The 14,995-nt window shown below is 37.5% G+C and overlaps 3 protein-coding genes across 3 annotated transcripts; 1 reads left to right on the forward strand and 2 right to left on the reverse strand.

The window, feature by feature from the left end:
* Positions 1-2,157: 2,157 nt before the first annotated feature.
* On the reverse strand, positions 2,158-5,262 carry LOC112182948. The gene is made up of 6 exons (XM_040513091.1): positions 4,778-5,262; positions 4,485-4,694; positions 3,855-4,322; positions 3,223-3,652; positions 2,362-2,442; positions 2,158-2,231 (listed from the first exon to the last, which is right to left on the reverse strand). Exons 1-4 carry the CDS (start codon positions 4,832-4,834, stop codon positions 3,557-3,559), a joined length of 831 nt encoding a protein of 276 aa, XP_040369025.1. The 5' UTR covers positions 4,835-5,262; the 3' UTR covers positions 2,158-2,231; positions 2,362-2,442; positions 3,223-3,556.
* Positions 5,263-5,502: 240 nt separating this feature from the next.
* LOC112182947 (tRNA-dihydrouridine(20/20a) synthase) lies at positions 5,503-10,603 on the reverse strand. Its single transcript, XM_024321515.2, has 12 exons — positions 10,276-10,603; positions 10,050-10,176; positions 9,570-9,697; positions 9,407-9,476; positions 9,196-9,298; positions 8,348-8,465; positions 8,069-8,150; positions 7,613-7,674; positions 6,865-6,937; positions 6,689-6,769; positions 5,969-6,049; positions 5,503-5,837 (listed from the first exon to the last, which is right to left on the reverse strand). The coding sequence occupies exons 1-12, from the start codon at positions 10,470-10,472 to the stop codon at positions 5,673-5,675; spliced, it is 1,287 nt and encodes a 428-aa protein (XP_024177283.1). The 5' UTR covers positions 10,473-10,603; the 3' UTR covers positions 5,503-5,672.
* Positions 10,604-11,581: 978 nt separating this feature from the next.
* LOC112173682 (protein TAB2 homolog, chloroplastic) lies at positions 11,582-14,533 on the forward strand. Its single transcript, XM_024311368.2, has 5 exons — positions 11,582-12,105; positions 12,192-12,261; positions 13,036-13,207; positions 13,341-13,484; positions 14,163-14,533. Exons 1-5 carry the CDS (start codon positions 11,627-11,629, stop codon positions 14,420-14,422), a joined length of 1,125 nt encoding a protein of 374 aa, XP_024167136.1. The 5' UTR covers positions 11,582-11,626; the 3' UTR covers positions 14,423-14,533.
* Positions 14,534-14,995: the final 462 nt, after the last annotated feature.

The raw sequence follows: 14,995 nt of genomic DNA on the forward strand, positions 1-14,995 counted from the left end.
AAATAACAAAAACAAGTACAGTGAGAAAGAGAGAAACAGCAGATACTCTAGAATGTCCACAATACACTAATATAGTGTACGTAATTGTGCACAAGATATTGATTTCAGAACACAAAATATATCACCTCAGCATCTTTGTCGGTAGAGCTTGCGTCATAGATACGAGCACCATTGGACTCCTTTTTTCTTAGAAAGAAGTTTGAAGAATTTTGACATTGCAACAGAAATTGGAGATATAAAATCAACCCCGGCAAACGTCTCAGTTTGCTTCGGTTGTAGAGCAAAATGCATATACTTGCTTAACCATTCACAATCATAATCGTCACTCCTGAGTGTGTCAATATATGCATCATAGTGGACTTGCAACAAAGATTTTACATCATAAGTGATTTTTGAATTTTTCCAACAAGTCTCAAGAACAGCAAGTAAATTGTCTCATTTTTCACCTTCCTCTGAATTTAGCTTGCCAGATTATCTCTCTCTGCTTGTATGCTGTCAGTTTTCTTTTCAAATTCATCAATCAATCTATCATACTCGTCATTGGCATTGACTAATTGTGCTTCCATATAACGCATTTTAGTATTAGCAAGAAACTCATCGATAACCTTACGTTAGCTGCAAAAAAAGCTTAAAACAAGAAACTTGAAACTTGAGACGTTCAAGCATATCTAGCATTAGAAATTGCAGGTTGGAGTGACTAAATTTAACGAGTCCCTTTCAAAAATACGAAATATGGAAGTATTTAAAAAAAAAACGTAAGTACGCGTTTCATTCGTGTATAATATGAAAAATTACTAACTATGATATATACATTTACCAGAACTTAAGGCCAAATGGGTGACAGAAATCTTACCTGATGCACACAGCACAGTCTTCTTCTTGGTCTCCAAGGCCTCCTTGAGTGTCTTGATCTTTTCTTTTCCTTTTTCAAATTCAGATGTTGCACTCGAAGTCGCTTCTATTTCAACCCTGAGCTTTTCTTCTACCTTTTCTATTCCCCGCTTGACAAAGTTTCTCCTTGATCCTCCATCTCTCTCTCTTTCAAGAGCCGCTCCCTTTCGAGTCGGCATTGAGAAAGCTGACAATTAAGCACCAGTTAGAATGCAATGCAGAATATCTAGTAATATATAGAAAATACCATTAGTAATAACCTCCTCTTTGAGCTTCAAGACGTCTTCGTCGATGTTGCCCGCCTCACTTGACTCCATCCTCCCACCATTTTCAAAACCCTAACCAAAACTTCGTAAGAAAAATACTTAATTGATGCAACAAAACGAAACCCTAGCCTGGACTATCAAATATTATTCCCAACTGTGACGAAAATTAGGAGATCGTGCGTATTAGTAGCCTCGGTCACTGAATCTGATTTATGTCTCTATACAGAAACCCCTGGCCCGGACGTGAATTGGTGATTAAATCATTAAAGTCAAGACAGTTAAAATTAACTAAATCCAAACCGAACAGATCGAACCGATTCCAGCTGTCTGTAGTAAATAAATAAGACAAACAAATCACAATCACCTCCGTCCTCCCGTCATTGCTCTTTTTCTTGGTGTCATGATTCGCCTTCACATTTTGCTCCTTAGCTGCTCCGCTGGGTGGTGATAGGCAAGCAGCTGGAGAGAGTTGCAGATGTTAGATATGAGGCTGTCATGGTTGTTGAGGCCATTGGCTATATAGAAGTTTATGATCCACCAGAAAAGGTTTAAGGCTTGGTATTCTACGGAAGACCAATCCAGATGAAAAATCAAGGGACAAGTGAAAATTCAACGGGCTCAAATCAAATCCCATTTTTACCTATAACAAAAACATCCCATAAGCATTACAGAGTGTCGCAGAGGTTCTTCTCGGTATAGATGTAGTGGACAAATTGTTAGTCACCGTCTGAAATGTTTTCAAGATGTACAAAAACTGCCTTACAAAACTGTAACTATGACAATGCACCAATACAATTGAGTATACTGTTACATCGGATCAATAGGTTACATTCCAAAAGTATAAAGAATATGCCTCAACCTGACACTACAGATTGCCACTAAAGTACAGATTAAGATTTGATAGACTAAGCATATTGTAGCTCTTGTTCCCTCGAATTGTATGGTGGAGGCAACAAAGCATGTATGTTAATTTGCAAAAGGATCATTACTACCAGATGGTGGCGCTCCAACAGGTGCATCCAAGACAAAGTCTGGAATTGCTATTAGTGTTTCCTCAAAAAATGATTTCATAGTCTGCAAGGTTCAACAGCAGTTAGAAATAGGTGTCCTTGGAAGATCAGAGAATAAGACAAGTACTCAAAAAATAATTTCCTCAACTATACATCATTTTTAGTTTGGAGATGGATAATAATAACAATTATACCGTGCAATGCATGAAACCAGCATCAGCTTTGCGTTTCCAAAGGCTGTTCCCAGGCTGAGCATAGAAAAGGCTAAGCAAAGGCTGCATCAAAACAAAAAAGGTTATGTAATCGCATGTGGTAGGAGAAAATTTGGGTCTTAAAAAAGACTAGCTTAAGATATGTATTCTAAGATATGTATTCTAAGGCTTAAGATATGTATTCTAAGACTAGCTTAAGATATGTATTCAAATAAGCATTCTGGTCTTGGTCTATCTAATAATCGAAGGAGTCTAGCGGCGTCTCTCTTGTCAAAGAAGCTCAGGTGATATATTGTAGCAATATCATTTGTAAGGATTAAGTTCATGTTCATGAGTCTGTAAAATCTGTCTTTACTCTCCTTCTCATTGCACATGCATCTTGTTTTTTTTTCAAGAACGAGAAGTTGGTTCTTGAATGTGGCATAGCTGACTTTCTTATTTTTATTGGTGAAGCTTGATCATCCTGCTGGACAGAATGGACAGAAAATGCGAAAAAGATGAGGTTCGAAGAAGTCTTGATAGGAACCTTTGTAATGAAGACCTGTTTGGAGCATGCTGGGTGTGAGTGGAACTTGACTATACTAGGAACCATGCAAATAGCGGAGTTTTGTGTACTCTTTTTTACATGCATTTAGGATTTCAGTTGTTTCTTATGTTTCTAAGACATTGCTATGTTCAAATTGTTCTTAGACTTTTATTTCTGCCCTTTTGACATTTTTTGAACTACACTCTATGGTTTCATATATATATAAACGCTCTGGTTATTCTCTCTCCCTCGTCAATAAGAATAAGATATAAGTTATGTCTACAAGGGAGACTTCAAAAATTCCAGGCAATTATTACCTGAAAAGCAAGATAGTAATTTGAAACCCCAGACACGAGCAAGAAATTCATCATCTTCAATCCAGTCCCTGAAAAACCACAATTCCCAAGAAACAAATCTCTAGTTCACATACAAAATTTTATGCAATGCTTCAATTTATTCCGCATACATAAGAAACATAAGGCCAACCAACAACACCAATCCCTCCACCCTGCAGTACTTCTATTCACAATCCGGCTAATAACCAACTAAAAATCTTAAATTTTTATGTTATGAGAAGTTCAATGTGCTCAATGTTCTGTCTGTCTTGTCTCCCATCTAGAGCCGACATACTCCAAACAGGTCCTCCTCTTTTTATGCTATGATACAGTCCCAAATCTTCTTTCCTATTGAAGCTTCGCCAAGATGTTCAGACTCGTCATCCTCTCTTCCTCTTACAGGATGTTTATGCTTCACCAGTAAAAAGAAAAAGCACATCTGCTATGCCACTTTCAAAAACCAACTTCTCAATTCTTAATAAAAACAAAAAACATGTACTATGAGAAAGAGAGAAACAGCAGACACTCAAGAATGTCCTCAAAATCAAATATTGATACACTAACATAGCGTAATTGTGCACAAAATATTGATTTCAGAACACAAAATATATCACCTCAGCATCTTTGTTGGTAGAATCTGCGTTGTAGATACGAGAACCATTGGACTCCTTCTTTGTTAGAAAGAAGTTGAAGAATTTTGACATTGCAGCGGAAATTGGAGATTTAAAGTCAAGCCTGACAAACGGTTGCAGAATAAAATGCACATACTTTCTTAACATTTCACAATCATCATCGTCAGTCTTGAGTGTGTCAACATATGCATCATAGTGGAGTCGGAGCACAGGTTTTACATCAGTGATTTCTGAATTTTTCACACAAGTCTTAAGAAAAGAAAATAAATTGTCCCGTTTCTCCAATATCTCTGAATGTAGCTTGTCCACCTTATCTGTCTCTGCTTGTAAGCACATTTTTTTCTTTCGTATTTCGGCAATCAATCTATCAAACTTCTCCACGGCGGGTGTTCGTTTTCCCATATAATTCACATCAGGACGAGCAAGAAACTCATCGATTGCCTTATTTAACTGCCAAAAAAAGCATCAAACTAGAAACTCAAAACTTGAGACGTTGAAGCATATTTAGTATCAGAAATTGGAGGTGGGAGTGACTAAACTAGCATGACAGTCATATATACATTTATCAGCGTACAATTGAACTTAAGGCCAAATGGGTGACAGAAATCTTACCTGATGCACGCTCTTCTTCTTGGTCTCCAAGGCCTCCTTGAGTGTCTTTCTTTTTTTGTCAAATTCAGATCTTGCACTCGAAGTCGCTTCTATAAAAACTCTGAGCTTTTCTTCTGCTTCTTCTTTTTCCCGCATGACAAGTCTCTCGTTGACCATCCAGCTCTCTTTCTCTGTCAGGAGCAGCTCCCTTTGGAGTTCGCATTGAGAAAGCTGACAATTAAGCACCAGTTAGAATGCAATGCGGATCGAATATCTAGTAATATATAGAGAATACCATTAGTACTAGTGCAAACCTTCTCTTTGAGCTTCAAAACCTCTTCGTCCATGGTGCCTGCCTCACTAGACTCCATCCATCTCCTATTTTCAAAACCCTAACTAAAACTTGGTCAAAGAAAGATACTTAATTGACGCAACAAAACAAAACCCTAGCCTGGACTCGATCGGAAATCCAATATTGTTCCCAACTGTTTTTTCCTATTAGTAGCGCAACTGTTTTTACCTATTAGTAGCCTCGGTCACTCAATTTGATTTCTATCTCTATACAGAAACCCCCGACCCGGACATGAATTGGTGATTTAAATCATAAGTCAAGACAATTAAAATTAACTGAAACCGAACCGAATCCACCCGCAGTAAATAAGTAAGACACATCACAATCCCTCCCGTTGCTGCTCTTTTTCTTGGTGTCATGATTCGCCTTCACATTTGGCTCTTCAGCTGCTCCGCTGGGTGGTGATAGGCAAGCAACTGGAGAAGGTTTGCAGATCTTAGAAATGAGGCTGTCATGGTTGTTGAGGCCATTGGCCCATAGAAGTTTATGATCCACCGGAAAAGGTTTAAGGCTTGGTATCATACGGAAGACCAATCCAGATGAAAAATCAAGGGACAAGTGATAAAATTCAAAGGGCTCAAATCAAATCCCATTTTTACCTATAACAAAAACATCCCATAAACATTACAGAGTATCGCGGAGGTTCTTCTCAGTATAGATGTAGTGGACAAATTGTTAGTCACCGTCTGAAATGTTTTCAAGATGGACAAAACTGCCTTACAAAACTGTAACTATGCACCAACACATTTGAGTATATTGTTACATCGGATCAATGGGTTACATTCCAAAAGTATAAAGAATATGCTTCAACCTGACACTACAGATTACCACTAAAGTACAGATTAAGATTTGATAGACTAAGCATATTGTAGCTCTTGTTCCCTTGATTCGTATGGTGGAGGCAACAAAGTATGTATGTTTGAAAAAGGATCATTACTACCAGATGGTGGCGCTCCAACAGGTGCATCCAAGACAAAGTCTGGAATTGCTACAAGTGTTTCCTCAAAAAATGATTTCATAGTCTGCAAGGTTCAACAGCAGTCAGAAATAGGTGTCCTTGGAAGATCAGAGAATAAGACAAAGTACTCAAAAAATAATTTCCTCAACTATACATCATTTTTAGTTTGGAGATGGATAATAATAACAATTATACCGTGCAATGCATGAAAGCAGCATCAGCTTTGCGTTTCCAAAGGCTGTTCCCAGGCTGAGCATAGAAAAGGCTAAGCAAAGGCTGCAGCAAAACCAAAAAAGGTTATGTAATTGCATGTGGTAGGAGAAAATTTGGGTCTTAAAAAAGACTAGCTTAAGATATGTATTCTAAGGCTTGTCGCCCAGTGCCCCAACAGCATAAATATTTGGTGCTATTTTCACGGTTGAACAAATCCACAACCACAACCCCAGTGGTAGACCCAAAAGTAACAACTAGCATTCAACCAGGCAATTAGATTGAGTCATGGTAGTTCCGTAATACCAATAGTGATAAATCGCCCATATAGTGGCTACTACTGTAGCCAAAAACCATACTTGTATAATAGCAACATCTGAAATAAAACATATAATGCCCTTCCCTCATAAGAACCAAAGCAATGCAGCCCCAGAGATGAGGGTGATATCATAATATTGTGATGTGAGACACACGACAAGACCAAAGAAACCCACGTAACTGAATCCAAATGAAAATATGAGGATGACAGTTCATCGCACATATGTCAAAATAAATGGGAAAGCAGAATTGAACTAAACAACTAGCTAGTACTAACCTTACCCATGTGATTGAATCCAAATGAAAATATGAGTATGACAGTTCATAGTACATGTGTAAAAATAAAGGGAAAAGAAGAATTGAACTAAACAACTAGCTAGTACTAACCTTGGCCACATCTCGAACATTGGGCTTTTGTCCATATTTTCCCAAAACAGTCTCTCCATAAGCTTCAAACTCCTTGAGTAACTAAACGTGGAAAAAAAAAATATAGTGAGCTGTAGGACAAAATTTTAACAGAAATTGAACAGCCAACCATCTTGCAGCAGAGTTTGCAACTGAACCTGACGCCGTGTTACACCACTGCTTGGTGCACCATAAATAGCAGTATCAACATGTCCCAAAGTATTCCATGAGCTGTTGAAAATGTACAACAATTGTCAGTTCAATTTTAGTTTTACACTGGACTACAATTAAATATAATTTCGAAACTCATTAAGTTTTGGGGAAATTCAATATGAAGTGATTATTATAGCCAAGTTGTTAGTCTTCATTAAAGTCTAACTTTAGTTTTTCACTATTTTTGCAATTGATCCAGAAGACACGCATTGAGTTCAAGGGTTGTGGACAGACTTACATGTGAGGCAAGAAATTATGAGCTTGACAAGTTTGGGAAAAAAAACAAAATAGTATAAGTTTTGTCATTTGGATAGGACTCTTAGAGCAGGAGAGCTCAAGAAAAGATGTTTCATTCTCCCCAACTGCAGACTCTGCATTCTCATATTTCATGGCAATCAGCAAACAACATTTCAGACTTTCAAGTTATACAGTAAACATAATGTACTTATTCCCTTGTTTTGCATGCACAAAGTTTGTTAAGTTGTAATATGTCGTTGACGGATAGAAAACAGGAACACTTTTTGAAATATCATCGAAAGGCAAAATTACATATAGACCCAAACATAAAAATGAACAAAAACAGATCATAACACCAGAGAATAAATCCAAGGCTTCAATCAAACATAACCAACATTAACAAATAATAAAGTGTACTGAAAAAACAGAACGATCCAAATCATGAATATCACCTACTTATTAAATGCAGCCCGTCCAACCATTACACCATGAGCTCCTGCTTTCCTAGCTGCATTGACCTAAAATTTGAAAACAAAGGAAAGGACATGAGAAAAGGGTGAATGGAATCCATATTACGATTCCTTTCACTAAAAGAAAAACATTAACAAAATCAAGTTGCGTATAAAATCACTACCAATATATACTCCCTAATAATGATAACATGTAAAATGACAATAAGCATCAGAATAGTAACTTTAGAAAATGTTGTACTATATCATGACAGTAGAGAAAAAGGTAGAGAAAATGCAAATTTTGAATAACCTTTCTCAACAATAAGGAAATGTAAACACAGAGACAACAGTCCAAGTTCCAACTGATGTTATTTACTACTGAAATCGTGGGAAATCCTTATATAAAAGAACAATATATAAAAAATAAAAAAGTAAAAAAAGTTAATTTGATATCGTTTACCTCATCAATAGTGTTTATTCCACCATTTATGGTAAATCTTAAGTCCGGAAAGTCACGCAAGAGGCCATAAAAGTACTCGTATCTGCAAATAATGTAAATGCAAAGGGTGACGTACACATATTTATGTATTTAAGCATTCTAAAGATAGCTGTAGTTTCTTTTGGTCAGGCTAGGACAGCTGTATTAAGTTCAGCATACCAGGAACATAATAATAATAATAACCACACATCAGTTAATTTGCATGTGAGTTCACAATAAATGAATGTATACAACACATACTTAAGAGGTGGAATACTTCGATTTTCAGCTGGGCTGATTCCATTCAGCATGGCCTTCCGAGAATGTATAATGAAGTGCCTAGTTGGTGATTGAGAAGAAACTTTATAAATAAAATCACCTGAAAAGGAGATGAGGGTGGGGCAACAGAGTGAGGATGCAACTCCAGCAACAAAATTAAAAATAGTTAAGTGCTTTTACATTCAGAAAAGCAACAATGGTTCAAAAGCTGGTTGCACAAAGGTTTTGGCCTCACAGCTGGAGGCACCTTTTGGAAACAATACACAGTGAGATTTACATGGTTATAAGTGCTCAGGCTTAACCAAAAGATAAATTAGCTATGTTTATTGACAACACACGCATACATAACAATTAAGGGTGCAAAGACTGGGCAAGAAAACATTGCAATCTGTTGGTGATGCGTAATCAACAAAGTTTATTTGATCTTTTAAAGAAAAGAAAAGAAAAATTGCAATCTGTTGTCCCTGTTAACTTTCACCACAAAGCTACAACTTCTTTACTCTATGTTCGTAAGAGCTCACATATATCTAATGAACACTGTTTCCCATAAGGAGAGGCTTCTGATTTGGTTTATTGTTAGTCAAGATGATCCTTGCATGGAATCTCACATGTGGACCACTCCAATCAAGAGGGATCTTACTTTAGAAGTTGCTCCGATACACACACACTCTATATATATATATATATATATATAACATGACAAATATATGTAATATTTTTTTATTTTTTCACATACTATTTATAGGAATAAAGAGAGAAAGTAATGATTAATTAGGCTAAATTGTTGAGACTTGACAATATAAACAACATTCAGCGAAAAAGAACCTTACAGAGCTCATTATATGAATCGTGATCATCAACACCAATTCGACACTTAACGCTGACAGGGACATCTGTGTTTGCAGCAATCACTGACATAGCCTCGGCAACAAACTTTCCTTGTAAAGAACAAACGTCTTTATCAGAGCACACTACAAAGACAACACTATGGTGTTTTTCTTTTATTGCAATTAACAATGCAATAAGCAAAACTTATCAAACCTTTGGATCCAGCATAAGACGAGCACCGAAGCACCCATGTCCAGCTACTCTTGGACTGGGACATCCACAACTGATTAAACATCGAGAGTCAGCGAAGTCATATTTGTATGAAATTAAACAAATGATAGTGAACAAAAAGATAGAATATAGCAAGAGTGCTCACTTAAAATTGATCTCATCATATTTGTAAATATTAGCAAGTTGAGTAGCTTTTGCCAGGTTTTCTAAGTTACTGCCACCGATTTGTAGAACAATAGGATGCTGTTCTGGAGGAAAGTACAAGAATCTGTCCTGAGCAATTAAAAAAAAAAAAAAAACAGACCATTCCATCAGTTGTCTCTGTTCCAACCAAATCAGATATAACTCAAATAAATCCGGAACAGAACTTTAATCTGCATTCTAGTCTGTATAACCTTCAGAACATAATGCATTTACTAAAATGAAGATAAAAATACAAGAAGGAAACGAGGAAAAGCATAGCATACATGTATACAATAAATTGTTTTCATTTGAGGCTCGAAAATGGAATCCTGGTCGAAACACAAGCCTAGCACAGATGCATAAACAAATCTATTCGAAAAAAAAATGAAGTTGAATAGAGAAAGCAGAGATTGAAAGAAGTGGAAAGAGAGCATTGTTGTACCAGATTGTCCTTCTGATAGACAATGGTTTCGGCAGCGAGCATCTCAGTGTAGAGCCAGGCGTGCTTGGATATGAGGCGGGCCATAGTCCTGTAGTGAACATCAGTCCATTCCATCATAGGAGCCACACTGCAAAACCAAACCAGAACCAACACATCATCTTCCACAATACAAATAGAATAGGGATTAGTTTCGAAAATACAAAGAGAGTTGAATTGAAAAGTGAACCTGAACCAAGGAGGAAGGTAGTGCGCGTGGGCGTAGTTGCGAGCGGAAACCATTGCGGGTCGTGGTTGGCGGGCGGCGGTTGAAGAAGAAGAAGAAGAAGAAGAAGAAGAGAGCTGAAATATATTGAATGAGAATCTGGGACGGGCAAGAGTAACGGAGGTTGGTGACGACGAATATGAACAAGTTGCAAGCTTCATTCTTTTTTTTTTTTTTTTTTTTTTTAATGAGAAATCAGAATTGGAATTGGATAGTGGAAACTCACAGCTCACAGTCGTCACAGCCTCCTGTCGGGGCTGGCGGTGTCCATTAATTCGGGAGAGGCGGATTGTGATAGGGCATTCTTGGTGGAGATGTAGGGAATTTAGCGCCGTGAATGTCAAACCAAACCGGCCCGGTTTGGGATGGACTGGACTGCTGATGATAGGCCCAGTGATTTTACTTTAAGAGTTTGCAGTCAAGTAATATGCTAATTGAGCCTCTACAAAAATGCTGTAATAATAAATTGTGCGAATGTGTCCCAATGAGATGTAGGACTCATTACAATTTACACTCGGATTTTTCAACAAAAAGTGAAAAAGAACAAAGAAAAAATAAGTTAAATACAAAGGACAACTCAACTCAATCGAAGGAATAAAAAATAAGGTTAGTGGGTTGCAAGAGGAATGCTAGCAACATTCTCCTCCAACCTTCCTATTTCCACTTTTCTCAGTCATTGCTCGCTACGTGTAAACAAGCCATTAACTGCAGTCGAATATTTTTGATTAAAATTCATGGACTATTATGTCATTTTTATGTTTTATAAATACAAAATTAATACAATCCTTAAAATAAAGAATTGTATCTGATCACTTATTTCACGAGGAATTTTCAATAATTTGATGAGTTGTGACGGAATTTTCTGTTTGCTGAAAAAGGATGCAGCAATGATCAAGTGGCGTTGGCATTAGAGGCGGAAGTGGGTGCAGAGCTGGACCGAAGGAAGTGAGAATTGGTGTAAAACTGTCAAGTAAGAGTACACCGTGTATTTGCACCAACAAAAACGTTGGATAACATCACGTGTATTCTTTGATTGTTTTGGTGAAATGTTGATAAGAAATGTAAATGATCATATTACATTTAAGTTTTAAATTATTTGCACAACCGCTTCATAGAAGAATTTTCGGTAAGAGTGAAATGAAAAATGTAAGGAGAATCTCTCTTCTTCCATACCACTTTCAAAGCACTAGTAAATTTGTAACGAGCCGGTCCCGGTCCAAGTATCATCAACAGAGATAGATATATGTGGTCGATATATAACTGCAAATAACAGCTTTCCTAGCAAACTCTTATCAGTTACTACTACTTCCATTCCATGGCAAGCTTCACCTTCAACACCACCAGAATCAGAACCCCAACTCTTCAATCTCACAAACCCATCTCTCGCCCTAAACCCATCAGAATCCCCTTTACTTTCTCCTCCAACCCTTCAAACAACCCACCGAAGCTTCACCATTTCCGATCAAACTCCGTGTCGGAAAGCTCCGTCTCAACGCAAGAAATAGACGAAAGCGGCGAAGTCGAAGATGACCCGACAGCTGAACTGAGCTATCTGGACCCTGAAACCGACCCGGAGAGCATTACGGAGTGGGAGCTGGACTTCTGCTCCAGGCCCATTTTGGATATCAGAGGCAAGAAAGTGTGGGAGCTTGTAGTTTGTGATGAGTCTCTTTCTTTACAGCATACAAAGTACTTCCCTAACAATGTCATCAACAGCATTACTTTGAAAGAAGCTATAGTTGCCATTAGTGATGAATTAGGTGTACCTCTACCCGAGAAAATCCGATACTTCAGGTATGCAAATCACTATAAAAAAGAAATGTGTTTGTAGTTTTTGCATGTTTGGAATCATGTATGATTGGTTTTGTTCAATGATATAGGTCACAGATGCAGACCATTATAACTAAAGCGTGTAACGAGCTTGGGATAAAGCCTATTCCCAGTAAAAGGGTGAGTATGCTTTGTTTATTTTCTTATAACTCTGTTTTTAATGCCAAACTTCAGACTACTGTTCAATCATATCTGCTACACTAGAAGTAAATCATTGTCTACTCAATTTTCCCAATCAGGTCGCAGTTAAAGATTTTCGGTTTATGCTGAAATCCAGTAGATAAGATTCTCGAGGTTTCGATGAATTTAATTAAAGCTACACCATTTTCATCTGTAGGAGTTAGTTGTACATGAAGCTTCTATTCATTTAGCCAGCTATGTAAATGAAAATTTGAGGTTGATTGGTTTTTGTTGTGTAAATGGTCACTGGAAAGAAAAGTTGTTTGTACTAATTTAAGTATTTTGGACAACTTGAACTACATTTACATGTTGCGATCACTCTAGCTCAGTTGTGTAAGGGGAAAATTGTTATGACTTCCAAACTGGCTGTGGCTTATTGAAATTGATCAGTTTCCCTCTAGGTAACAGGACACAAGGGTTCTTTTCAATGAACCCAAGTAGTTGAGATTTAGGAATACCTTTTGACCTGAAGCACAGATTAGTACTAACAATCGTTCTTTCCTTTTTCTGAGCCAAATGTTACCACTGACTAGACACTATATATCATAACAAACCGTCCATATCATTCATTTTGTGGAGATACTATGACAATGTTGCAGAACTTACATCTGTTTTTCAAAGATAGGACATGATTATAGTGATGAAGCCTGCTTTGAGTTATTGGAAGAACTGGCTTGCCTTGTCTACTTGTGCTAAAACTTTTCTTTTTCTCAGTGCCTATCACTGCTTTTATGGTTGGAAGAACGCTATGAGACTGTATACACACGCCATCCTGGTTTCCAGAAAGGTTCTAAGCCTCTCCTTGCACTAGATAACCCTTTCCCTATGGAACTTCCAGAAAATCTTTTTGGGGAGAAATGGGCCTTTGTCCAACTGCCCTTTTCAGGTAAGGAATTTGCTGACTATGTTGGTTGAATTTTTGACAAATATATAACATGTCTCATTATCTCCGTCCTTACAGATTTAGTATTTCTCTCAAACATCTCTTGTTCTCATACTAATTCTAATCGTGAATTCAGCTGTCCAGAAGGAAATCTCATCCTTAGACTCGAATCTTGTGTTTGGAGCAAGTCTAGATTTGGATCTGTTGGGGATTGAAATTGATGATGAGACATTGATTCCTGGATTGGCTGTTGCTTCTTCACGTGCTAAACCACTCGCAGGTGCAAGTTCTCTCGAATATAATCTTCTAATATTTCTAAATCATGACCATTGCTTCTCATCATTATTCAGTTCATAAGATAAGATACATGCCCATAGAAGGGCCTTTGAATGACCAGCTTGGCTACTTCTGAGTGGTCTTGAGAAACTTGGCTCCATATGGGAGCCTATGATACATTTTAAAAGTACTAGCATGGTGTAAAAGTCATAATTGTCTAATGCTATTCAAAGTCTATTGATAAACTGATTTGAGTCCTGAAAGATTTGGTGATATGACCCTTCAGAATGCAAATGATACTCTTACGCAGTTGGTTTTAACATTCTGAAATTGGACCATAAATGATAGCCAGGACTCGAATACATTTTTCATGAATTGTTGGAGTGTATTGTCCTCCGTGCAAGTCTAATCTAGCAGATGAACTGTGCTATCTTTTTGATGAGGCATGCATAACTAACTGCATACTACAATCATGCTTTATGAAAAGGATTGTTATCAGGGTTAAAAACCATACTGGAATCACTGGCCTGGTGACCTCCTTTCTCAAAGACCACACTATACAACGTTGCTATATTAACATTTTACTTGGCATCATAAATGGAGATTTTGGAGTATTCCTGTTTGCTTGAATCTGCTTTCATCCTTATTGTGCCTTACACAACTTCATAACATTTTTCTGCAGCTTGGATGAATGGGTTGGAAGTTTGTGCGATTGAAGTTGATTTTGCACGGGCATGCTTGATTCTTTCTGTCGGAATTTCTGGCCGGTATATTTACGCTACCTATAAGAAAAGTCCGGTGACAACAAAGGAAGCCGAAGCTTGGGAAGAAGCAAAGAAGGCTTGTGGAGGCTTACATTTCCTTGCCATCCAAGGCGACTTGGAATCGGATGACTGCGTTGGATTTTGGCTTTTGCTCGACTTACCACCTCCACCTGTATAATTTTGTATCTTAGAAACAGAGATTACTCTTAGACTTCAGTTCCTCGGTTATATTGTTATTTTCTTCATCTCATCTCAAATGAATGCAAATACAGGTTACTGTTTTGTCAAATCCAGATCCTGCAAATACAGTTTCTGTTTTGGTTAGACCAAAAGGTCCCCTTGTTTTACAACAGGTATGGCTGTTAACTTAATGAGCAAACCAAGATCGTTTCACAAAATGCATAAACACAACCAAATGATCAATACAATATGAACTAGAATACAACAAGAGGAGATGCATCACCTGCTTCATGCACAACAGTCATTCCTTCAAAAGCAGTAGCAGCAACACAGCTATTCAACACAAATAATCCAAGCTCCAAAACTTCAAGCAGCCACACGCAAGAAATCTTCTACTCAACTATGTGTTTAACTCCTCTCTATGGGGCAGGACTGAATGTTTTGTCACACAGTGAATAGGGACTTCAAGCACCTATATATACAAGCTAGATAGGTCTTCTCATAAAAGAATCCTTGATTCTAGCCAATGAGTTATTTATGAAAGATGCTATAATTTATCATATCAACTAAC

The sequence above is a fragment of the Rosa chinensis genome, chromosome 1 (assembly GCF_002994745.2).
Source record: "Rosa chinensis cultivar Old Blush chromosome 1, RchiOBHm-V2, whole genome shotgun sequence".
Lineage (NCBI taxonomy): Eukaryota > Viridiplantae > Streptophyta > Magnoliopsida > Rosales > Rosaceae > Rosa > Rosa chinensis.

Bases quoted from the DNA above. Each gene is read 5' to 3' on its own strand.
- LOC112182948 (XM_040513091.1), bottom strand. From the start codon at position 4,834: ATGGAGTCTAGTGAGGCAGGCACCATGGACGAAGAGGTTTTGAAGCTC. The intron at 4,695-4,777 runs GTTTGCACTAGT...CTTAATTGTCAG, and splicing joins TTTTGAAGCTCAAAGAGAAG to CTTTCTCAATGCGAACTCCA. The intron at 3,653-3,854 runs GTGATATATTTT...TTACTGGTGAAG, and splicing joins CTACCAACAAAGATGCTGAG to CATAAACATCCTGTAAGAGG.
- LOC112182947 (XM_024321515.2), bottom strand. From the start codon at position 10,472: ATGAAGCTTGCAACTTGTTCATATTCGTCGTCACCAACCTCCGTTACT. The intron at 9,698-10,049 runs GTACAACAATGC...TTAATTGCTCAG, and splicing joins TCTATCAGAAGGACAATCTG to GACAGATTCTTGTACTTTCC. The intron at 9,299-9,406 runs GTTTGATAAGTT...TTACAAGGAAAG, and splicing joins GTCTTATGCTGGATCCAAAG to TTTGTTGCCGAGGCTATGTC.
- LOC112173682 (XM_024311368.2), top strand. From the start codon at position 11,627: ATGGCAAGCTTCACCTTCAACACCACCAGAATCAGAACCCCAACTCTT. The intron at 12,262-13,035 runs GTGAGTATGCTT...TCTTTTTCTCAG, and splicing joins AGCCTATTCCCAGTAAAAGG to TGCCTATCACTGCTTTTATG. The intron at 13,208-13,340 runs GTAAGGAATTTG...TCGTGAATTCAG, and splicing joins TGTCCAACTGCCCTTTTCAG to CTGTCCAGAAGGAAATCTCA.